We start from the raw sequence: 26,169 nt of genomic DNA, 5'->3' as shown, positions 1-26,169 counted from the left end.
CAATACTAAATACTGATCCGACAAAGTCAGAAAGCAGGGACTTGTGCAATGACCTCTGTCCTCATTTAGCAGACATATGCACATACATTTGTTTCATGATCAAATTCAGGATGTTGTTTTAAAAAAAAATATCAAGGAAATGAAAATTCCCAACAATCAGCAAAGGAGCAATGGCATCAGTGGTTAGGATTAACAGCCAAAAGATGTTCACCACCAATATATAGCAAACACACACACAGACACAACAAACTCATTATGTCCCTTTGTGTGCTTTGTACACACAGGAACTAAAAATGGCTGAGTGGCAGTCATCTTGTTTAAAAGAATGTAGCAATGCTCAGATTATCTCTGGTATTATTGTACTGCGAATGCCCGTTTTATCATGTGTGCAACTGTATTGCCAAATTGTGTAACCACAGGGACCATTGATAATTAAAACGCATACATGACAATTCTAATCTCTTGAAGTAACCTTCACCAGAAAAATAAACAACATTTCAGTACAATTATCCACAGCCCCCAACTGAAAATGAAATGCTCACATCATACGAGATAGAAGGATTTTTTAATTCAGTAAAATTAGACAATTAAATCTTGCAAAAATCCTCATTCATTCTTTTTTCGCTTTTTCTTTTTATGCTTTTTAGATTCTTTACTAGAATAATCTTTGGACTCATCTGTGTTGCTAATCTCCATATCATATGTATCTGTTTTTGTCTTGTGCAAGTCTGTGTCCGTTCTAACATCATTACTTCTGTCTACATCCTCCCACTGTAATTCACGATCAGAAACATCATTCTTCTTCTCTGTCATGTGACTTTTTTCTCGTTTAAGTTTCTTTTTTGATTTCTTACTGACATATTCACTTTGTTCCGGGTCAGGACTTAATTCTGAACTGTCAACATTTTCCAGTTTTTGTCGTTTATGTTTCTTTTTAGATTTTTTACTGGAATGTTCACATTGTTCTGGGTCAGTACTTAATTCTAAACTGTTAACATTTTCCGTTTTTTGTCGTTTATGTTTCTTTTTAGATTTCTTCCTTGTTTCCGCCTTGAAAGCTTCATCAGTACTTTCTTCACTGACATCCTCACTCTTATTCCTCTTCCTTTTTGTCTTCTTGGTTTCATCGTTTGTAGAAACCTCCACTCTGTGTTTTACAGGATTGTCAAGCTCAGTCAAATTAGATTCTATCACTTCATCAACTGTATTAGTTCCACTGTATGGCCTACAATATACACAATATTTTTATGTTATTATGATTGCTGCACCACGCAGTATTACTTATAATAATCAATAGGCAAAGGCATTTGAGAAAAAAATACACTTCTGGGAGGATTTCTAGTTACACCCCCTCCCCTATATGTGAGCTTTAGTCAAAATGGCAGCCATTGCTGTACTTTTATACAGTTACAATTTTATTGACAGTTCTACATAAATTTTCACCAATCCTATTTCCTCAGCAATGTGAGTTTTGTTTTCACTTATGTACTAATGGAGATGATATTGTTTTTAAGTAAATGAAAACAGGTGAAAGAACTGATCAAAACAATGACAATACATATATATCAATAAACAAGCCATGCATGGCACAGTCCCCGTTAGTTATCAAATTTAAGATATATAGTTTTGTTTATAGTAATATAAAGCTGGAATATAACCATGTCAGGAATATGATTTTTTTTAAATTAAAATGATTGACATTTGTATCTGATCGTCAAACAAGTACTTTTCCATATTGAGAGATATTGCTTTGGAACAGCATTCAAAATCAGCCATTTTGAATACATGTATATATATATATAACATGATGTATAACGAATATATAAAATTTGAATATAATCCGTCAAAGCATTTAAGAGATATGGCTCTAGAAACCCAATCATTAAAACAAAATGGCTGCCAGTCAGCCATTTTGAATCCAGTCTGAAAAATAAAATGGCGTGCATCAGGAACCTGTAATGTCTAATGTATGTTATAAGTTTGAACGAAATCCATCCATAAATGCAAGAAACGCTTGATATTTGAGAATTTGTTAGCACAAAAATAGACACCATTTGGCCACTTGGAAAAGGATCGTCGAACCAATATATCCGTATATCTATGACATGATGTATAACGAATATTAAACATAATCAGTCAAAACAAGTCAGACATATGGGTCTGGAAACCCATTCATTAAAACTAAATGGCTGCCAGACAGACATTTTGAATCCAATCTGAAAAATAAATGATGTGCATCAGGAACCTGTAATGTCTAATATATGTACCAAGTTTGAACGAAATCCATCCATAAATGCAAGAAACGCTTGATATTTGGAATTTGTTAGCACAAAAATAGACACCATTTGGCCACTTGGAAAAGGATCGTCGAACCAATATATCCGTATATCTATGACATGATGTATAACGAATATTAAAAATTTTAACATAATCAGTCAAAACAAGTCAGACATATGAGTCTGGAAACCCATTCATTAAAACAAAATGGCTGCCTGACAGACATTTTGAATCCAATCTGAAAAATAAATGATGTGCATCAGGAACCTGTAATGTCTAATATATGTACCAAGTTTGAACGAAATCCATCCATAAATGCCAGAAATGCTTGATATTTGATGATTTTTTTAGCCATTTTGAATAGGATCGTCAAACTCATATATCTGTCGATCTATGACATGATGTATAATGAATATTTAAAATTTGAACATAATCAGTCAAAACAAGTCGGAGATATGGGTCTAGAAGCCCATTCATTAAAACAAAATGGCCGCCAGTCAGCCATTTTGAATGTTATCTGAAAAACAAAATTATTTGCATCAAAGTCTCATAATGTCTAATGTATATATCAAGTTTGAACAAAATCCTTCTGTAAACAGCCGAGAAATGCTTGATTTTTATGATTTAGCACAAAAATGGTCGCCAATCGTCCATCTTGAATCAGATCATGAAACAAATTGACATGCATATGTATAATATCATGTATGATGTATGTGTGAAGTTTGATTGTGATTGGTCCAGGCATTTCTAAGATACAGGTTCAGATGCAGTTTTCAGACTGCATCCGAACGGGGACTAAAAAAGCGCAGTAATTTGTGGGAAAAATGACATCATGTTATTATTATGTTAATAGGGAGATAACATTCTGTATTGTCTTCTGGTTAAATAAACAGTGAAATAAACATCTATTAAACGAAACATGCACTATAACAATAGGCTGACGAGCATTTCCAAATCATTAATGGAGAGTCTGTGCTCCCACCAAATATGTAACCTATAGGGATCATGCATTTGTGGTAGGTGTTTTAATTACTGTGTGAATCCAAGGATGATTTAAGGTACACAGCAAATCTCCTCATTGAGGTGCGGGTGGGGGTGTTGTGGGGGTGAAGTTGATTACAATTTATCTGTATGCATAAAATTACACTGAGTTGTCATAAATGCTTGTTTCATTTTTTGGTGGGGGTTGGGGTTTGAATGTTAAACAAAGTATAATAATTTTTATATGTATTTTAAAAACATAACAATGACCATTAAGTTACTCACATGACTTGCACTATATGTCCTTTTATGGATAACACTCCCCGTAGGGCATCCAATCTGTCAACTTGCAAGATGACTTCTTGTCCCATAACTAGAGTACCACCTTTCCAACCGTTGATAGCATTATCAGGTTTGGGTACAGAGGAGTTAAAACAACCATGAACTAGGCAACCGATGTGATCAATGCCAATTTTACGTACCACACCCTGTCAAATAATATACATGCATTAGTGAAGGACACCACGGTTTAGTCCTACCATAACTATAAAGCAACACAGTATGCAACATACATGTAGGGTCCTAAAATTATCGGGAAGGGAAGCAATTTACTGATATTTCATTTTTTCTACTGGCGTACATGTTAATGTATGTTTGATTGTTGTTGCCATAGAAACAGTACTCAGTGGTATCCTTGTATACTTCAACCAAGTGTGGGTACATCAGGACTATTACCAACAGCAAAATTGCTGCTAAATTATTTTTGAATTCAGTTAGTACAAAAATGTTTTGTCTATCCTCGGGGGCGGAGCTACGTCACAGACGTTCCACGTTGCTAAGACGCGTACCACTGTACCATGTATTTCTATGGGCTCTGTGCGCGCTGCTGTGGAATGCCTGTCGAGCCGGTGAAAACAACACAAACTCAAGTTTGAAGTAATCCCAAACAACCAAATTTATATATGTTACACACGTAGGGCTAATTTTGTTGCACTGTTCAGAGGAGTCTCAACAGTCATCCCAAAGTTTTCACCGTTTTCACCTGAGGATAGATTAACTTAAGTAAGCACATTCTATTTTACTGACAATACTATGTGAACAGGATACAGTATTTACTCTATTAGAAGTACATCTCTAATTGTGGTACACATAAATTCCTAATTACATTAACTACTGTAAAATACTTTATTTTCACTGAAGGACTGATTTGGTGATCACAATTTTGTCTGCAAAGTTTTTTTAATTTTAATGCAATCCACTATAGTTAGTTTTTTTTAAGGAAAATTTGTTTTTATTCAGATCATAGCATCATATTACAACTCAAGTCGTCCAATGTTTTTCTTACAATAAAGCAAATATTATTACCAGTAAATAAACACTTTATTTACGAGACGCAAAGAAATAGGTTAAGCAGAAACCTTCCTACAATGCTCTAAAAAATCTTTTGTATTTACGTTTAGTTGTCCTATTTCACACCAATTTATGTTCATGTTTTCAATCAGTATAGCCTGCTTGCGAAAACTGCATTGAACTTTCAGCTCATTAATATTCTTGCATAGATTTTCAAAATAAAAAATGTTTGTTACCCATTCACACAAATAACAATAAACCATATATTCTTGAATTGGTATCAGAGGCCACAGAAAAAATAAATTTGAAACAATGCCAGGAAAGATTAAATTACTGCCAAAATTACAGTACCGTAATTTACACTTAAGGATATCACCTACAATGCATGCAGCATGTATATGTTAAAAGTAGCTATATACATGAAACTGGTGCTGGTTGGTACTGTAAAAGCACAATTAGATGAAAGTTAACGTAGCAACAGGGGGAGGGGCAAATTAAAAGCCTAAAACCGCCATTAGACAAACATTGTCATGTGTATTCTTCTATATCTAAGCTTTCAGATGATATATAGGTTGTTATAGCATGGAGGTATAAACAGAAGGAGTCACAACTGGTTTAAGCCTATTAAATTTCCTTTGTTTCTAGTCGAGTCAACTTTATGATCTTTGCAATGGTGTTGAAACTATGTTCCTCTGAAGTACTCCGCGCAGTAGTAGACGACGGATGTTTTTTCGTTAACGGTATTGCAAGACTTCCAGGTACATTTTCGCTATTATCCAGGTGTCGCGGTTTTGAGACAAAATATATCCTTTTTCAATTTCATTCACTTCAGCTGAGTTGAAACAATCATCGACTTTGCCTTCGCGAACGTGTTCCAGTGACGTCATGTTAAACAAATGACCTTTGGCCAGAAGGTTTTCGAATATTACCGAGGACTCCCGAAGTACGTCCGTAATGCTGACATCGGAAATATCAGCCCCTGTCTGCAGTCTCTTCAAAATACAGTCAGTGTACAACGATTGAAAGTTAGATTTCAGCGAGTCCTTGAAAGTTTTGTTGATGGTAAGCCTAAAGGGTTGCAACCGATCGGTACAACAGGTACAAACACAGTCGTTATGTTGTTGTCATGTAGTTTTTACAAAAAAAATCTGAACATCGATGTGCTCTGTATACATCAAATATAGCCAGGGCTTTTTGTTTTTCGGGTAACCGCAGCTTCTGGCGTGACGATGTCACATACGGAACGATGCATTATTTTCCGTATTTTTTGCTTGGCAAAATGGTTGCTGAGCTGGGTGTGAACTGCAGTAACAATAGCAATAATCTTGGACGTGTGTTGGCTAGTAGGAGTGTAACACTCGTTTTTAATGTGTAAATTAGTAAAAGGCATTGAATAATAAAGTTGAAATAACTCGTCTGCAAGGAAAATGCGCCTATAGACGCAATTTTCTTTCACGCGAAAATTTCATTGCGTGAAAATTCCCCGTCCTACAGTATGTTATTTTGATAACTTCTTGTTTGCTGCTAGATTAACAAGCAAACATTATAATCACTGAGTAAATGGCGGAAATGATCATGAACCTTTGATCTTAAACCAGTTGTAACTCGTTCTGTTTATACCTCCATGGTTATAGTAACATACTTAGGAATATTTAAAGAGTTTTTGAATCACAGATCAATTTTTGACTTCTTTTTCCCTTGTTGCTACTATAACCATGTTCACAATCATTACATGACAAGTACATGTGGAACTCTTACACACATTGGATTACAGACTCACATCACACACAGTACATACCTTCAATTTGCTGCCTACGCTTGGTTGAAAAACAATAGTATCAAGCTGTACATCAAAGTGGATACACGGCTGATCATCTACTATTTCACAACTGGCTTCAAATAATTGAATATTTTCATATGCAATAAGCACACCGTTCAAACTAGAAAATAACAAAACAAAAAAATTATCCGTTTACTCTTTGTTCACATTGCAAAATAATTTGACTTGTATACATCATGCATGTTTGTGAGTCGTTTGTTTTTGGTCTAGCACCTAATTGTTAATTGCCAAAATATGAACACTTGGAATTTACATTTCATTATGGGGTAAAATCAACAACAATAAAATCCAGTGAATGTATCATATTTATCTGACAATAATGATTTTCGAGCTATGTTTTGGATAAAATGTTACAGCACGAAATTAAAAAGATATAAAATTAAATATTTTTTGAACACAGCGGATAGAATATGTTTAATATATTTTCTAAAACTTTATATATTTATAAATATTTTCTGGTGCATGAATTACTAGTAGTCCAGGAATTAATAGCTTTTAAAGTACCAAATTCTGTCTGCTACATTCATAATGCTTTCCTTGGACGAAAATAGTGATCAGCCATCTTAAATCAGATTCTGAAGCAGATGCATGTGTAAATGTGTTACATGATGTATGTGTAAAGTTTGAACATGATTAGCCCAGTCATGTTAGCAATATGTCTCCAAAAACAGCATTTGTTAAAAACAAAATGGGCATCAGTCAGCCATTTTGAATCAAATCTAGGAAAACAGATTATGTGACTCAAGAACCTATTATGTTTAATGGACATATCAAATTTGAAGGAATGAGGTTATGCCCGACCAAGATCCAGTTCTGGAATGGCAGAAATACCTGATTTTGATGAATTTTTAACACTAAAAAGGCTGCAATTCAGCCATCTTGAATTGGATCATAACACAAATGCATGTGCTTATGTATGATAGGAAATGTCTGATGTATGTGTGAAGGTTGAATGTAATCACTTGGAGCATGTCAAATATATGACTTTGGAATTGCATTTGTTAAAATAAAATGGCCACCACTCAGCCATTTTCAATCCAATTCTATCTGAAAAATCAGATTTGCTGCATTATTAAAAACATACACTAAGAATGTCCAAACTTATTAACCACTGATATCATAGATATTGGGAGACAAAGCTTTCACAAGGGATAATCCACTAACAAAAACTACTGTTCCACTGTACACGCTGACTGTTTACAAACAAACAAGCTACCACATTTGTCTTCATTTATGACACTCAAGTTTCAGTACAAAATATTTTATTGGCATAAGGGACGCTCACCGTGTCCCACCTAAGCAGCACTACACAAGAAAAAACAGCGAACATAACAAAAGGCGATACACACTCTGCATGGTGACACGGTGAGCACCCAGACATGAAACAGTAGAAATCAAAGAAAGCTTTGAAAGAACTCCCGTGTGCTGAGAGTATTGAAAACACATTAAAAATTAATTCAAAATTACCTGTACATGAGATATTGATAGAAAAGCTGAAAACTAATTATGTACATCAGGTAACTAATATGAACAGAACAGAACAAAAAAATTATGAATTATTATGCTAATTAGAGAGTTAATATGAACAAATTTTAACCCAAAATTAATCAGGCCTGTCTATTGTCCTAGAGCATTTATGTACCAAATTTTATTCAAATGTGATGATCAGTAATTGAGATATCAGTGTTAATTAATTATGTTAATTAGGTGATTAATAAGCATAAATATGTACCAAAAACTAGTTGGTTTCTGCATAGTTCTCTTTAAAAGTTTCATTAAAATCCAATTTGTGGTTCTTTATATATCAGTGGAACATTATGCAAATTAGGTAATTAATATCCAATTAAAACTAATTAGGTCTCTGCATAATCCTAGAAGATCTATGTAGCAAGTCTCATTGAAATATGATGATTACTACTTGATATATCAAAAGCTGAAAAATAATTAATTATGCAAATTAGATAATTAATATGTACTCGTATTACCCTAAAAACTATCAGGTTTGTGCAGTGTTCTATGACATCTATGTACCAAGTGTCATTGAAATGTGATGATTACTACTTGAAATATCAAAAGCTGAAAATTATTTAATTATGCAAATTAGCTAATTAATATATACTGATATTAACCTAAAACTATCAGGTCTGTGCAGTGTCCTATGACATTTACCGGTATGTACCAAGTGTCATTGAAATGTGATGATTACTACTTGAAATATCAAAAGGTGAAAATTAATTAATTATGCAAATTAGGTAATTAATATGTACTCATATTACCTTAAAAACTATGAGGTCTGTGCAGTGTCCTACATTTATGACATCTATGTACCAAATTTCATTGAAATGTGATGATTACTACTTGAAATATCACAAGCTGAAATATAATTAATTATGCTAATTAGGTAATTAATATGTACTGGTATTACCCTAAAAACTATCAGGTCTGTGCAGTGTCCTATGACATCTATGTACCAAGTGTCATTGAAATGTGATGATTAGTACTTGAAATATCAAAAGCTGAAAATTAATTAATTATGCAAATTAGGTAATTAATATGTACTCATATTACCCTAAAAACTATCAGGTCTGTGCAGTGTCCTATGACATCTATGTACCAAGTTTCATTGAAATGTGACAATTACTACTTGAAATATCAAAGCTGAAAATTAATTAATTATGCTAATTAGGTAATTAATATCTACTGATATTACCCTAAAAACTTTCAGGTTTGTGCAGTGTCCTATGACATCTATGTACCAAGTTTTATTGAAATGTGATGATTAGTACTTGAAATATCAGTGGAAAAGCCGAAAATTGATTAATCATTATAGAAATTAGGTAATTAATATTGCACAGATTTTTACCCAAAACTAATCAAATCTGCACATTAGTTTGGAGCATCTGTGTGCCAAGTTTCATCAAAATCCAATGAGTGGTTCTTTAGATATCAGTGGAACAGTCATGAAATAGCTAAAAATCAACTAATTATCATGCAAATTAAATAATTAATATGCATGGATTTTTACCAATACCTAATCAAATCTGCGCATTGGCCCAGAGCATCTATGCACCAAGTTTCATCAAAAACTGATGTATGGTTCTTGAGATATCAGTGGAACAGACGGACACACATACACACACACACACACACACACGCACGCACGCACACATACAGACACACTAACTGCAAAGACTCCCTTTTTGTGCTTCGCAAAGAGAAATAAATATTTAACTGAAATAAAAGCATGTAAAACGACATTGTTCAAAAAACTATACTAGCCCTCAAATGATATTGTTAGAATTAGTAAATGTAGGTAGAAGCAACGTGACTGCAACTACAAGGTAGAAACAGCGTGACTGCAACTACAAAGAAATTAGTTAGCTATGAGGTAGAAATAGTGAGCACTGTAGCTACAATGATATGAACAATGAGATATGAACCAGTATTGAGGATTACAATGTTTATCTTGGGGGGAAAATTGCCCATCTAAAAGCAAAGCCCCCAAACGATGCAGTTGACCAACTGCAGAGAAGTGCCACCTTCAATTAGGTGCCTATGTCTCAAAAATGTTGTATTTTACACCCCAATCAGGCGCAAGACAGAGTTGAAATTTTGGCACATAATTATCGTGAATTAGGCGCCAACGTATTGACTAGAGGACCTTCTGAAGTTCAACATTAATATTATCATTGTTTATTGGAACAAGTCATTGTCAATGACACGTCCCCGTTCCGTTCATATTTGAGTGACATATACATTCAAAGCAGATCATGACCGAAATGCACCTGCATATGTACAACACATTGTGCTAAATCTGAACAAAATCCATCCATGCATGACTGAGATCCAGTTCTGGAATTGTGAAAATACGTGATTTTGATGCATTTTCGGCCTTAAAATGGCCATCATTCCACTATTGTTAAGCAGATCATGTTTAATGTATGTACCAAATTTGAACAAAATCCATCCATGCATAACTGAGATACGGGTCCGGAATGGTGAAAATGTGCGATTTCAATGCATTTTCGGCCATTTGGCTATCGTTAATGAGATCATGAAACAAATGCACATACATATTTGTGACATGATGTACCTTGTGTGTGTGAAGTTTGAACTTGATCAATCCAGACATGTCTCGGATACGGATCCAGAACTGAATTCTTTAAAACAAAATGGCCGCCAGTCGGCCATTTCGAACTTGATCCGAAAAAAAAAATGACGTGCATCAAGGTCCTATTATGTTTAATGTATGTACCAAATTTGAATGAAATCCGTCCATGCATAACTGAGATCCGGGTCCGGAATGGTGAAAATGTGCGATTTCAATGCATTTTCGGCCTTAAAGCGGCCGCCATTTGGCTATCGTTAATGAGATCATGAAATAAATGCACATACATATTTGTGACATGATGTACCTTGTGTGTGTGAAGTTTGAACTTGATCAATCCAGACATGTCTCGGATACGGATCCAGAACTGAATTCTTTAAAACAAAATGGCCGCCAGTCGGCCATTTCGAACTTGATCCGAAAAAAAAAATGACGTGCATCAAGGTCCTATTATGTTTAATGTATGTACCAAATTTGAATGAAATCCGTCCATGCATAACTGAGATCCGGGTCCGGAATGGTGAAAATGTGCGATTTCAATGCATTTTCGGCCTTAAAGCGGCCGCCATTTGGCTATCGTTAATGAGATCATGAAATAAATGCACATACATATTTGTGACATGATGTACCTTGTGTGTGTGAAGTTTGAACTCGATCAATCCAAGCATGTCTCAGATACGGATCCAGAACTGAATTCTTTAAAACAAAATGGCCGCCAGTCGGCCATTTCGAACCCGATCCAAAAAAAAAAATGACGTGCATCAAGGTCCTATTATGTTTAATGTATGTACCAAATTTGAACAAAATCCGTCCATGCATAACTGAGATCCGGGTCCGGAATGGTGAAAATGTGCAATTTTGATGCATTTTCGGCCTTAAAATGGCCGCTATTCGGCTATCGTTAATCAGATCATGAAAAAAATGCATGTGCATATGTCCCATATAATGTGTGATGTATGAGTGAAGTTTGAACTTAATCGGTCCATGCATGTTCGAGATACAGGTGATCACGGACGCACGGACGGACGGACGCACACAGGGCAAAACATAAGTCCCCGTTTTCGGACTGCGTCCGAACGGGGACTAAATATAGTGTCCGTATGAAGGTGTTTTGTATTGCTATCGAAGTGTGAATTATTAAATGATGGATAACTGTCAATCATGACTCAGATTACATCATGTAAGTATCATTCTGTGTGCAACGCAATAAAAATTGTAAATAGAAAACAGTATTGTATATTCCTACCCGAGCACATTGATACACACACAAAAAAAATGAAACAAAAAGATACCATTGACACGAAAAACTGCAAGTTGCGTATAAAACTAAAAGGATTATTAGTTACCGGTAGTAGCAATAGGCGCGATCGTAGAAGTCCCTCTCTGCTACTATACGATGGGTATTTATGCAATAAATTAGTTTTGTTTCTAACAAATTTTAAAAAAATCGTCTCATATGCCTATTTTGTATGTAAAACTTGAAAACAGTTAGTCATGACACGCCATTTCTTTTTGTTATACACGTATTTACTTCTGTACATCAGTATGCTTGACCTTCAAGTAGACAGCTAATAAAAACGCTTGTAACATGTTGTTTTCATGCCACAAGTTGTCGCTATGTGAAAAAATCACTGCAAGTTTATTTTTGTGAAAATCCAAGATTACTTTCAGTGTTTTGCAGTGGGTCAGTTAAAGCCTGTACTGTTAAATACTTTATTTTAGCTGAAATTAATTTTCACTGAAAATACTTTCTGGGTGTTTTGTATGGAATTTATTTTCACTAATTTCTGACAAGTTGAATGTAAAATATAGGAAAAAAGGTATACTCGCTGGATTTTATTTTCACTGAATCATTCCTTCAGCGAAAATTAATTCCATGCGAAAATAAAGTATTTTAAAACATTTGACGTGGATAAAATGAACATTAACGCGACATCTGTGGTTTTTATTGACCAACAACGAAAGCAGTACTCAACCAAATTCCATTCATAATTATTTTTCTGTATCATCTACTAAATTGGTTCACCAACCAGCTAAATATTTTTTTTACAATATTCCAGAAAAAAAATGGCGTCTGCAGAACCAAGCTCGGTAAACATGAAACATTAACAAATTCAAAGAATGTTGATGGTGACGATTTGTCAAAATGTGACACCAGACATCAGTACACAGCATGTCGTTGTGTACTATGCTAAGCAGCACAGTCAGCTGCAAGACATTACTGTATCCACCACAAGAACGTTGGTTGACGGCTTAAAGACAACACATCAGGCTAGCTTAACATTCAATGTGTGTTGAGGTATGATAATGTTACAGGAGGTGGTGGAAAGCTTTCTTACCCCAAGGAAATTGATGACAACCTTGTGAAATGGATTTTGGAACTTAGAGACAACCAAATTCCAGTGTCTGTCAACAAGCTCCACCAGAAAGGCAAGCATTTTTACTCACACAATCCAGCATTAAACGGTTCAACAGGATGGGCACGACAGGTTTTACATACACACTCAAACTTCAAACTTCAGTGGCACAACGTTTACCATCAGAACTTGAAGAAAAAAATACTGCGTTTCACAAGTACGGTACATCATAGAACAACAGTGTAAATTCTGTTTGCCTTTGGAACTGATAGGGAATATGGATGAAACATCAGTGTACTTTGATTTTTTTGCCAAGCACATCCATTCTACATAAAGGAGCAAAGACTGTCAGTGTACATGGCACAGGGGTGGAAAAACATCATTTGACTGTCATTCTAACAGTCTTGGCAAATGGCGTGATGCTCCCTCCCATGATTATATTCAAGAGTGTACAGAAACTGAAACTCAATGTACCTGATGGAATAGTCGTGCAAGTGCAGAGGAAAGGATGGTGTGATAAAGATATGATGAAGATTTGGTTTAGACTCATATGGCTACCATACACCAAGAGTCGCCAGTCTTTAATCATATTTGATTCATTCCGCGGCTATCTTAAAGACTCTGTTACTGCCAGTCTGCTAACACGTACAGGGCAGTAATTCTAGGTGCTTGTACATCTTAGCTACAACCCCTGGATGTGCCCATTAACAAACCTTTCAAGGATTATATAAAGTAGGATTGGTGCAACTTTATTGAACAACAGCTCCGCACACTGAACCCCGGCGAAAGACCCAAGATGGTGAAAAAGCAGAAAATAGTTAACTGGATTGCACATGCCTGTAAGAAACGACCAGACATGCTGAAAAAATCATTCACAGTTACTGTATTAGCAAACAATCTTGATGGTTCTGAGGACGCATATTGACACAATATATAGATCTGATGAAGTGGTAGCATCTCAGCTCAGCGTTGGTATCCCAGGTGACACTTCATCGAAAAATGCAGAATACGTCAACAGTGATGATGACCAACCCAGACAGCGATGGTGATTTGCCAACATATGCTGACATACTTAAACGGTATTTCAACTTTGAAATTGACACTTGCCAGATTGTCCAAGTTGCTGTTTAGAATTAAAGTAAAACTTGCCATTAATTTATTCTTCATTTACAAAAAACAAGATTTCCTAAATTATTTTTACTTGTGTTTTTATGCATTTTTCCCTCTTATTTTATAGTATTTTCTTAGTAATTTATTAGTAAATGCCAACATGTTGTAACAATAAAAACCCACAATTTTCCTGTCTGCATCATACTGTTGAAGCCCTAAATTAATTATCTCTCACAAATGAACAGCAGTAGTACAACATATTACCAATAAGTTGATATAATGTAACACCACAATGTACATAGCAAGAACATAGTTAAAGGGGAACCGATACTATAAATAAGGGTCAAGATGGCCATCGTATTAATACGCTAATCCGAACCAAGCCGCTGACATTGTGGCGGGAGCTCCGTGAAATGTGCCATTTACGATGTTTGGGGATCAAGCTGTGGTTCCAAATACATATTCACGGGAGCATGAATATGTACGCTAGCGATTACACTCATCTGGTTGGGCGTTTGATGTATAAATGTTGTTATTTTCGGTCGAAACGTACCGCGACCAGTGAAAATCACGAATTCAAAATGGTGGCTAATGCAAAATGCCTGTCAATCACAGTTTGAGTAAACGAAAATGTAAATCCCTTAGATGTTTATTCAATCTACAAAGCTTGTTGGTTTACAAACAGCATTATCGTTACGTAGTTTGTCTATGTCTAACCACAGTGACAGAGGGACTGTGGTCTAACCATCGGTAACACTGAGACATGACGATGTAAGACAGTAAACAATGTCAATAACATTAGGTTACAGGCTTTCGGATATCCATTGCAATAACTGTAGAAGTAGAAATCATTCGCGTGGTTTTAATTTCGTGTTGAGTCCAAAAGCGGAAAATTAAAACCACGTAAAAATTTCCAGTTGGAATGTAAAACACAATACCCAAGTCAAAACAACACTCACTCCTGACCCACAATCTTACGAATTTTACTGTTACGGTAGTCACTGACGCCTATTCAAGAGTACGATGTTTATTGTGGTTAGCGTGAATGGGTAAAGCTTCGCTTCGACAATGAGCTGTTATCACCGTAAAAATGTTAAATTAGTCTTCAAATGGTTAGTTTATCATCGAAAACAACTAATTTTTTTATTTAAACGTGCCGCCTTTCCATCAAAATCAGAGGTAAAAGATTGTGCTGGAACATCGGCAAATCTCATCCGTGTTGGTAATTTGAACACGTTGGCATCACCGAGTATTTTGATTGGCTGATTAGCGATTTGACCTATCAGGTGTCGAGCATTTGCATGCGACCAGAATCATTCGCTTACGATGAAACTAAATTGAAATTTACTTGCATTTCAGAACAATTCAACAAATTTACTTTTTGTATTTTATTAATAATCACTACCAAGTAATAATAATAATTGTGAGACGCAGCATGATCGGATTGCGCTACTGTGATTATTTGCTACTAAGCAATGCAGTGTTCGTTTTTTTAAAACTTCTTTTAGGAACGCCAGAACGATGTTGGCTACTACTATGTGGACATTTTTCCTTTGATCGTACGGCAAAGACTTGTGTTTTCTAAGGGATGAAACTTTTTGTATAACTTTCTAGACAGTCTGGAATAAGGAAGGGGTACAGTGAATAACTGTCAGACTGCAATGAGCTGCAAATGGTAGTTGTCACGGTGTAATACTGGTAGGCGTGCAGGAAATAAACCGTTCTGTTAGAGGTTCAACGAGACTGTGACCCTTTGTTTTATTTTTCGCGAAATACTTAGACAGCTCAAAACCGCGAAATCAGATGTTTCCACAGCACACACAGAGTACAAGAAGTAAATACGCCATGCTTGAAATGCATGAATAACCAGGTCTTGGCATAAGAAAATAAATCAGTTTTTGTTTCTGTATTTGACTGTAGGACGAAACAGCGCTCAAACACGTCGCAGGCAGTTCCAATTAATCGAGTGTATGTGTTTATTTATATTCTATTTTTGGATTCTTATTTTGGCCCTGAAAGGGCCGTTTGTTGCTGGTGTCAGAGACACAGACTCATTTGTGTTGTAGGCTTACTTCCACAAATGCCCCATATAATGTGAACTAGATGGATTGGGGTACATTGACCAAACCAGTCTAACGACACAGCTCAGCATTACTTCTCGTCTTGTTACAACGAGGCCTTCAGCACGCATCAGGTTTTGTTTACGCTGGAGGTATCACCCATCTTTCCATGCATTGCGTCTATCAAACATTGTCCAGTGTTTTTTATACAACCCACGTCTGACAGCGGCGTTGCGGTTGTTCGGACTTTGATTGTCACCTAGCCAGCTTTGCCTGTTGGTTGTAAGGCAGGGTGAAACAACGTCTGTTTTATAATAAATACAACGCTGCAGATTGGTCGTTAAAATTGAGTCTACGGTAAAATTGTTTTGACAGAACGCTCTTCTTCCCTTCGCCACTCATTTGACTTTGACTGTAAAGTCAACCCGACTTTCACCCGCCAGATCACAAGAACTTAAATCTCACACGAGATACAAGCCGGTACCACCCGTGTACATACGGGCTAGGCTTCACAGAAGACAAGGCTGTACATTTTGATTTTCCATACGAGTGTTGTAAACAGGTTACAAGATAAGCCTGTGATGTTGCGGCGACTTTTCTTTACTAATGATTTTGATATTTTATCACGGGAATTTCCGTGTAATAACCTGTACTTATAATATATAGTAAACTTTTCACTGTTACCTCTACGAATTAGTCAATATTATATGAAAATTTGAGGGCAAGAGTAAATTCACGTTCTGTTTACCGATTTGTGACGGAAATACAAAGTCCTTTTCTTCGTGTTTTCACACTTGTTATATTAGCAGTCTGGAGGAGTAGTATGTATACAAAATGTGCATAGGAAATTTCGTTCTCGGGTTTACTGTATACGAGATCAGTACCTTCAATAGACCAACGCAACGGAAACAGACAAATAAACTTGAGTTGGCGGATTTTCTTCGCGACTATTTAGCAACAATCTGGTCGTGTGTATTCGGCGGACTGCTGCCTTTTCTTGTTGGCCATCATCAACTTGAAATAGTTCCGCGTCATATTTTTCGGACAATGTATAAATTACCGAGCGCGCGATGTTTCAAATCATAGCACATGAAGACTGCTCTGTATTTGTTATATTTAAACAAGCAAATTGTAATCCGTTCTTAGGATGTTTATATCAGTTGTTTTGTGGGATTAGCGGTACAGGGGGAAAGATAAGCATTCATTTACTCAGTGGACAGAGGTGGAGTTAATTACCCATGAGCACTTGGTGCAATCCAAGGGATTGGGCGATTCCCCTTTAAGAAAAATAAATGGCTTGAAAATAAGTGCCATTTGAAACAAAGTTGCACAAATACATGTATAAACAGAAATATTTCCTTTAAGTGTCTCTGATGATTTAACAATCCGGTAGGCTGGTTGGCGATCCGCTCCGCTAAAAAAGCAAGCAACATGTTTTCGGCTATTGTCGTTGGTAGGACATGAACGTGAAACGTCAGTTTATAACTAAAACCGAATCACGTATACAAAGCATGCAAAAAAAACCCAAAAACATTCAGTCTTTAGAAGTTACTTTATTTTATTGTTAGGACGTACATGTATTCTGTTGTTAAATTTATTATTTCCAACTGTTTTGCGATAGTATTTTCTAGATTGAAGGCAGCATTTAAAATTCATTTATACGTTGATACAATGTCGGCGCCGGTGATCTCTGACCAGTGCGCAACGTAGCCAAAATAAAAAGCATGATCATTTGAACCAGTGTTCGAAATTAGCATCGGTCCGTCAGCCTCATGCCGACAGTGGGTGTAAAGGGCCTAGAGCTGTGAAAAACCATCAGTCCTTGTGACCGACCATAAATTTATATTTTAAAAAAATGTTCCATTATTTAGTATGATTGTAAGACCAAATATATAATAAATATCTATAGTAACTCCAGAATTGTTTCAAAATTGCGTTTTCTTGCACGTTTGATCAACAAATGGCATCACTCATCGACCTGGGCATACGAGTCATAATTCAAGCTCGCCGAATGATCGCGAAATGCGCCGAACGTGGGAACTGTAACAAACGATCTGATTGGATGTAGGCCGATCAAACCTCCAATTCAAACCAATAGATTTCGCGCATACATTTTATGTTCCGCCATCTTTGATTTGCATCGAACACGCTGCAGAGTTACGTCTACATCGAAGTATGTGGCAATATTTAAACTGCCAGGAACCTGCTGCTAAACGTGTGAAAACAACACAAGAAAGGCGCGACAAACAGCAAGAATACGAACGGTCTAGGCGTAAACCACGCACATTCCAAGTTAGCTGGCAGGCGGAGTTCAAAGACTGGTTACTTTTTGATAACAATAACAAGGTTTGATAACAAGGTGATGTATTGCCGGCCTTGTCGAGGATCGTGCAGCAGAATTGATCCTTGTAGAAGATGAGGCTGACGCCAATGATTGTGAACACGATGCAAAATGCATGTCAGATTCAGAGTCGGCCAGTGATCATGACAGTGTTTTTTCTGAAGATTTTGATGAGTTTAGTGACGATGAAAGAAATGATGATGACATGACGTCTTTGAGGCTGCAGATAATATATCTGATTAATTAGTAAATAAAGGTTTTGTATTATTCGTTTAGTCTTTGTTTGTTAAATATCAGGGCCTACAGTTAGCTAGAAGGACCTACAGTTTTAATTTGACATACAACTGTAGGTCCTTCGGGCCTGTTATGATTTTCAGTTAATTTCGAACACTGATTTGAACACTGCTATAAGAAGACTGGTAGGAGATAATAATTTGGGGCGAAAGTATTCAAAAATCAGTTTTTGGCTGTTGCAATGGGAGTGGTGGGCCAGGATTTTTTTACAATCAGTGACGGTACGACCTAACTGTCAAGTATGAACAAGATCAGCCAAGCCAAAAAAAATCAGAGGAGTTAAAAGCCGTTGCTGGTGAAAAGTTACCCCAACTTTGAGGTCAATTTTCTCATTAATGAAACAAGCCATGCATGGCACAGTCCCCGTTAGTTATCAAATTTAAGATATATAGTTTTGTTTATAGTAATATAGCTGGAATATAACCATGTCAGGAATATGATATTTTAACATTAAAATGATTGACATTTGTATCTGATCGTCAAAAAAGTACTTGTCCATATTGAGAGATATTGCTCTGGAACAGCATTCAAAATCAGCCATTTTGAATACATGTATATATATAACATGATGTATAACGAATATATAAAATTTGAATATAATCAGTCGAAGCATTTAAGAGATATGGCCCAATCATTAAAACAAAATGGGCGCCAGTCAACCATTTTGAATCCAATCTGAAAAATAAAATTACGTGCAACAGGAACCCGTAATGTCTAATGTATGTACCAAGTTTGAACGAAATCCATCCATAAATGCCAGAAATGCTTGATATTTGATGATTTTTTAGCACAAAAATGACCACCATTCGGCCATTTTGAATAGGATCGTCAAACCAATATATCTGTTTATCTATGACATGATGTATAATGAATATTTAAAATTTGAATATAATCAGTCAAAACAAGTCGGAGATATGGGTCTAGAAGCCCATTCATTAAAACAAAATGGCCGCCAGACAGCCATTTTGAATCCAATCTGAAAAATAAACGAACGGGGACTAAATATACATGAAAAAAAAAAAACAGTAAATTTTTGCCCACACTCAAGCTGAGTTGAATTGGCTACTAGTATGTCTGTGCTTTTTAATCCTAGAATTGTAGGGTGAGATGCATTTGGCACGAAGGTATTTAAAAAAATCAGTTGTTTGGTTGTTGCCATGGAAACAGTGGGCCAAGAATTTGTTTCAGATTTTATCTAATAACCAGGGTGAAGGTGTAACCTACCTGCCAAATTTGAGCAAAATCGGCCAAGCCAAAAAAAATCACAGAAGTAATAATACGTGAAAACACTGGAAATCACACAAACGCACAAAGCCACAAAAGTGATTATAAGGGCAATCCAGCGGAGCGGATCACCAATAATACTATTATCATGGTAACATTGCCTCTATATAGAGGGACTGCGTCATGGTGAAACAAAATGACTAATATTTAAGAAACAATTTGCAGCACCAAAGTGTGAGAAGACAATAGCTAGACACTATAGAAATCATAGGAAAGTCCCTTCTTTAATTACTGATTGTGAATTATTGGTGAAAAAAATACAAAAAATACTATGAAGATTACAGTTTATTAATTGAAACTGTTTTTGACTATGCTATATTGATGTTACGGTCTTTTTTCATTATTAGCAAGTTATGACTACGTTCGTTACTTTGAACTCAAAATAAAGCTTGTAACATGTCAAACTGTATCCAGGCAATCAACTTCATTTTATTAATATTATTTTGTAAGAGAAAAAACAAAGCTGTGTGAATGGATTGAATGAAACTACTGCTGGGGATAGAAAAGTTAAACGGCAGTGTTAAGGAAAATTAGATGGACGCACACTCTGCATAAACGATGGCTTTGTTTATTCGGCTGATATCGACGATATCTATTTCCTGTACTCGCTTCCTCATCTGGTGTATCGGTGTTGTAACTACGAGTAGTTGAATATCTTTCGTATGGATTCCTTTCAAACCACTTGCTAAGTTGGTCATAATATGACCCTGCATCATGGAGTTGCAGATTTCTGTCATCGGTGTCTTTGATTTCTTTCTTTTCCTCATCATTGCGTTAGTAAAATAGAATATATTGACTTGAAAAATAAAACAATTTTAAAAAAAAAGTTTCGCAAAGTTATGACCATGTTTCTCCAAAGAAGTCTTGACTGGCGATAATAATAATAATAATAACTTTATTACACTACTAAAAACCTTCAGAGGGTTTTTGTATGGTAAAGAACATGAATACAAAGAAATAAAAAACATACAATACATAAGAGATAAAAATAAAATGTTAGTAAAATAAAAGAAAAAATAAATTAATTACTTTCTGTGGTTTTAAAAATTGTGCTCTTTAAGTATTTTGCTAAGGCTATATTATTCTCCATAATCTTTTTAAATATGGAATTCACATCCATTGTGTAAATATTTATTGCACACTCATCAAACAGTTTTTTTCTTTGTTCTATCATGGAACTATAAACCCCAGGAAGAACAACGAAACTAAGAGGATTAAAAAATCCTTTGTCTTAGTTTATCTTACAGTGCTTTCGCTTTTGTTTCCACGACATTAGTCATACTCCATGTTAGTTGCCGCCGATACGCCCATTTCAACCGCTTTGCTGGAAACGGAAAACTTGAAAAAAAATTTTCATATCTGCGCAATAAAATATTTCGTTCACTACGCATGCGCAAACAAGTCGGTCTGCAGGGTGACCTTCAGTGTACCGGAAATCATGCAACGGGTCGGAGTTTTAGCGAGTTTTCATAATTTTTAATGTCGTTTTTAGATTACTTCTTGTTTTTTTCAACCCTCGAAAAAATAAGGTTGCGAAAGTTTGCGAAACATGGGGTTTGGTGAGCTGTTTGTTGTTGAGATATCCCGACTAATTCCGTGTTTCCCTTCGATCGCCAGAAGTGGCAATGTGTTTTTTTTTCCCGTTGAATGTCGATCATTTATCAGTGTTTTTGTCTTGGCGCCATTGTTTTTTTATGTTATAACCGGAACAACTCGGTCACGTGATCTCCCGGAGTCGTCCGATTGACTCCGAAAATGACCGATAGTCGGAGATAAACGTTCATTTGCGTAAATCGGCTTATTTTTTAATGCGACAAAATAAACAGTCAAAATAAACATTCGACATCGCGGCAACTATCATAGTTCAAAGGAAACGAAGTGGTTGTTCTTCCTGGGGTTTATAGTTCCATGGTTCTATATAGCCAGTACAAAATAGCAGGAAATGTTTTTCATCTCCTAATGCTTTAGTGTTACATTTATTACAGTGTCTATTTTCTAATTCTATTTCTAAGTTGTGGTCACTCAGACGGAATTTTGAAAGCATTTTCCTGAGGCTAAAATTTGAAATGTTTTGCAAATAATTTACTTTGAATAGTTTGTATGTTCTCAGTTTTGTTCCCCTATTTTCATTGGTTTCACTGAAATTTAGTTCTCTCCATCTTTGAATATAAATCTCAGATAGTCTGAGTTTTACTTTTTTTAGTATTTGATTCCAATTTTCCATATTGTGATCATTTTTTATTTTAATTAGATCATGTCCCAGTGTAGCATTAATATTCCTTACCCAGTTTGAATTAATTTTTATCATTTCATCCAGGGCTAATTTTAAAATGTGATTATCTGGCAGACTATATAGTCTATGCCAGTATTTAATTTGAGCCAAATTAATTATTAATTTTACTGGTAACCTACCAAGTTCTGCTTTCAAACCACTAATTGGAGTCATTTAAAAAAATGTTACTCACTCCTAGGATAAACCTGTAAAAATGACTGCAAACTTGCTCTAAACTGTTACTGTCAGTTGTGATTTCATTGGCCCAGATTTCTGCACCATACATGAGTATAGGTGAAATTAATTGGTCGAAAATTTTCAAACTAAGTGCAGGTGAGATTATTTTGTGGTTTAAGACTGTTTGTCTGATGCTGAAAAGAGCCTTCATCAATTTATTTTTTAACATAGATAAGTTTGTTTTAGATTTCCCATTTGGAGTAAATATTGCCCCTAAATAGCAAAACTCGCTAACAGCTGTTATGTCTTGGTTGTTAATTTTAAAATTCATGTTTTTAATCAGTCTGTTGCTGCAATTAAATACCATGACTTTAGTTTTCTTTACGTTTAGGCCACACTGATTTAATTTTATGGATGACATCCTCTGAAGACCCCAAAACTAATGCGAGAGGGCGAAAAAAAAAAAAAATTCGGCCAAAAAAAAACGCTGCTAAAACCACAGGACTACGGAGCTATTATTACGAATTTAACCACAGTGTATCAAAAAAACAACAAGTCTTTATTTGTAGGAGGCACATGCTGATGTACACATTTCGTACTGTATTACTGTCACAGGTATCATCCCCTTTGATTTTGAAAAGGCAATAGGGTAAGGCAGATGTTAGCTTTGCCAAAGGCATATACATCAACTCAATAATAAAGAAAATGAACAATAAGTTTGTCAACAGCAACCTGGAAATTAACTTCTTTGACATTCAAACTACAGCTTTTAAAGTGACACTTCAGATAGACTAAGTGTAGACACAAATGCTCAAGAACTACTTCAACTCTGTAACAAATTATAAGAGGCTCGATATTGAAAAAAAAACACCAACAGAGAGTCAACAAAAATTTTGATGCAGAAAATTATGTACATGTATCTTGATGAAAATGCGTCATATGATCAAAATATTACTGAATGTGTGTGCAAGCAAATTATCCGAATCAGAAAATGAAAAAAAAATAAGAAGAAAATTTTCTTCACCCCGTAAGGGGACTTCGGCCAAGGAGCTTCTGCTGCTTTCGTTGCAGTTTTGTCAACTTCAATGCGGACAAAGCAACCGAACTGATTTGTCGCCTGACCGACTTTTAGACCACCATACACCTCCACTCCTCTCTCATTTCTCTCGACATTGCAGAAGAAACGCGGGACAGCCACTCTGGACAATATCTTCTCAAAGTTGTCTGGGCGAAACTCGCTTGCCGCTACCGACCTCTCGTATAGCTGTAAAAACGTCTCCCTGGCCAATGTCGTACCAGTCTACAACAATCCCTCCGTTTCACCTCTGAACTTTTATGCTCACGTATTTTGGTGGTGTGGTCGCCATGTTGGATCATTTATGGCAAAATTTGCATGTTTTGAGGCAATCTCTTTCCCATAGGTCTTTGCGCTTTACGTAACGCGCATCTAACTGTGCAGAGTTTGGTTTTGAGGTTGGCTGGTTCCCGCCTCAAGTGTCATGGCGTACCAAGCCACAAGAGGCCGGTAACTAGTAATGAATCCGGCATTCTGATTGGTCCGTCACTTTCTCGTTGCTTGTTCTATTTCCCTTGGTTACCTGACGGCAGCGCTTACGCTCATGGCCATTCAGGGGTTTCCTTTTACTTTCGAAAGTTGGGTGAATAAAAAACTGTTTCTTTTGTTATAAATTTTCACAGAAACAGCGAGGAATGTCAGAAACATCTCAAATGTGTAAATCTAAGCAGGCAGTATGTTTGAGCATGGCTTTATTGTAGTATTATAGACATGTTTACGCAGAACGGAACTTGGAATGTTTTCAAATTACGTCACTCAGTCACGTGCCTTCCGGCCGGAAAACCGGCCCAAATGGAACATTATGGCTATTACTAGTTACCTGCGTCCTACCTACCATTCGCAAAGGACGCCGGGAACCAGCGAACGTCAATGAACTGCGTCCTACCTACCATTCGCAAAGGACGCCGGGAACCAGCGAAGTTTTGAGGTAGTCCAAAACGAGTTTTACGACAAGTCGGCGCTTTGCGACAATATGAGTCGGCAAGTTCCGGACAGAAAACCGATCTGTGGAGACTCGTCGTAGGAGATTTTTTTTTTTTTTTTTGAGAACAGGCGAAAACTAATGCGCGCTCGGATGTCATCCATAAAATTAAATCTGTGTAGCCTTACTTCTAAATTCCAATTTATACAATAGTCATTTAATTTGTTCAGACAGCTTTGTAGGCAGTCTTCCGTTTCTGAAATAAGTGCAAGGTCATCTGCATATTGGATGCAATTTATAGGTTTCTCGCCCATTAAAACTGGTTTATCAATTTGATCCCCAAATAATTCTGGCAGATCGTTCAGAAAAATGTTAAATAAAGTTGGTGATAAATTGCAGCCTTGCTTAACTCCACAGGTAGACTGAAATCCATCAGTTATACCCTCTGACAATTTAATTTTATATTTAATATCCTTATACATAGATTTTATTATTTCATAAAAGTTCCCTGTAATACCAATGTTTTGTAACTTGAGAAAGAGCGCATCCCTCCAGATGCTGTTGAAAGCTTTTCTAAAGTCAACAAAACATGTGTATAACCGTTTTCCAGAACTGCTGCCTTTATTTTTATTATAAATTGTTTTTTCAACTGCTGTTTTTAACAGGAAAATTGCGTCTTTCCTAAAGCCAAACTGCATATCGGTAAATAATTTATTTTATTTATTAATGCTGATGTAGTTATTTGTGCTAGTGTTTATAACACTACTTTGAGAGGCATCTTTCCAAAATCTCTAGAATTTTTTGTAAGCTGGAAAGATTTATCAAAGGTAAAGTAACTGTTTCATCAATCTTTGAAGAATAAAAAATGAATTAATATTTCCCTTCTTGCTACCTTAATATGTATTACAGTATACAATATATTCCCAAGCAGGACCAAGGTATTTTTCAGGCACTTCACATGTACAAATATATTATGCAGAAAAAGCATATAAAGGTCCTTCAACCCACATACTTTGTTATTCATTAATTATTAAAATAATGTCAACAACCATACAAACTTCCTAATTGTGAGTCTTCCATTACAATGAATGACATGCACCATCATCTATAGGCATGTCATCAAATTTGAACTCACCTCTTAGCATGTAGACGAAGTTCCAAGTTCAACAGTTCATTCACCCCAGATTTTAGTCGTCCCAGATAACTCGGTGGCAGAATAATATGTTTTTTTGTGACAACCAGTTTGAGGCACGAATACGGATCACCGAGAAGTAACCTCGCTTCTTCAAAAGTTGGAAGCGCCATGGAAAACAGCAGTGAACCAAACGTTTAGCTTACATACTTGTTTTTAAAGTCTCGACTCATCTCTTGAAGTTCGACACGATCGTCGATGAGTCGGTCGTCGCACGACGACATACAGTGATACTGCGTATTATATGGTGCACGGCAAATAACTTGAAACAAATAATCCAATACGCTATTAAATACTTCGATCGAAACGAAATATTCGACCACTAGTTACCACATCAGTCAACATGGGGAAACATCGCACATGGGGCAGCACATATGATTGACCTTTATTAACGAGATTTTGCGAGATTTTATAATCAGATAACCCAGTGTAAGACTCCAACAATATATAGTCCGGGAATACAGTGATAGTTGATTTGATATGTCTTATAAGGAATACATAGAAACTCGAAATATCATTAATAAAGAAC

The 26,169-nt window shown here is 36.0% G+C and overlaps 1 protein-coding gene across 1 annotated transcript; it reads right to left on the bottom strand.

Moving 5' to 3' along the window:
- Nucleotides 1–546: 546 nt before the first annotated feature.
- On the bottom strand, nucleotides 547–25,977 carry LOC102804545 (uncharacterized). Its single transcript, XM_085500419.1, has 4 exons — nucleotides 25,584–25,977; nucleotides 6,407–6,548; nucleotides 3,544–3,746; nucleotides 547–1,225 (listed from the first exon to the last, which is right to left on the bottom strand). The coding sequence occupies exons 1-4, from the start codon at nucleotides 25,751–25,753 to the stop codon at nucleotides 607–609; spliced, it is 1,134 nt and encodes a 377-aa protein (XP_085356545.1). The 5' UTR covers nucleotides 25,754–25,977; the 3' UTR covers nucleotides 547–606.
- Nucleotides 25,978–26,169: the final 192 nt, after the last annotated feature.

This window comes from Saccoglossus kowalevskii, chromosome 1 (assembly GCF_978046115.1).
Source record: "Saccoglossus kowalevskii chromosome 1, keSacKowa6.1, whole genome shotgun sequence".
In the NCBI taxonomy this organism is placed as follows: Eukaryota; Metazoa; Hemichordata; class Enteropneusta; family Harrimaniidae; genus Saccoglossus; species Saccoglossus kowalevskii.
The sequence above is the reverse complement of the archived record's forward strand: the minus strand, read 5'-3'. Positions and strand labels throughout refer to the sequence as shown.

Coding starts and splice junctions, on each gene's coding strand:
- LOC102804545 (XM_085500419.1), bottom strand. CDS start 25,753: ATGGCGCTTCCAACTTTTGAAGAAGCGAGGTTACTTCTCGGTGATCCG. Junction 3,747..6,406: donor GCGTAGGCAGCAAATTGAAG/GTATGTACTGTG, acceptor ATTATTTGACAG/GGTGTGGTACGTAAAATTGG. Junction 1,226..3,543: donor GGACATATAGTGCAAGTCAT/GTGAGTAACTTA, acceptor TGTATATTGTAG/GCCATACAGTGGAACTAATA.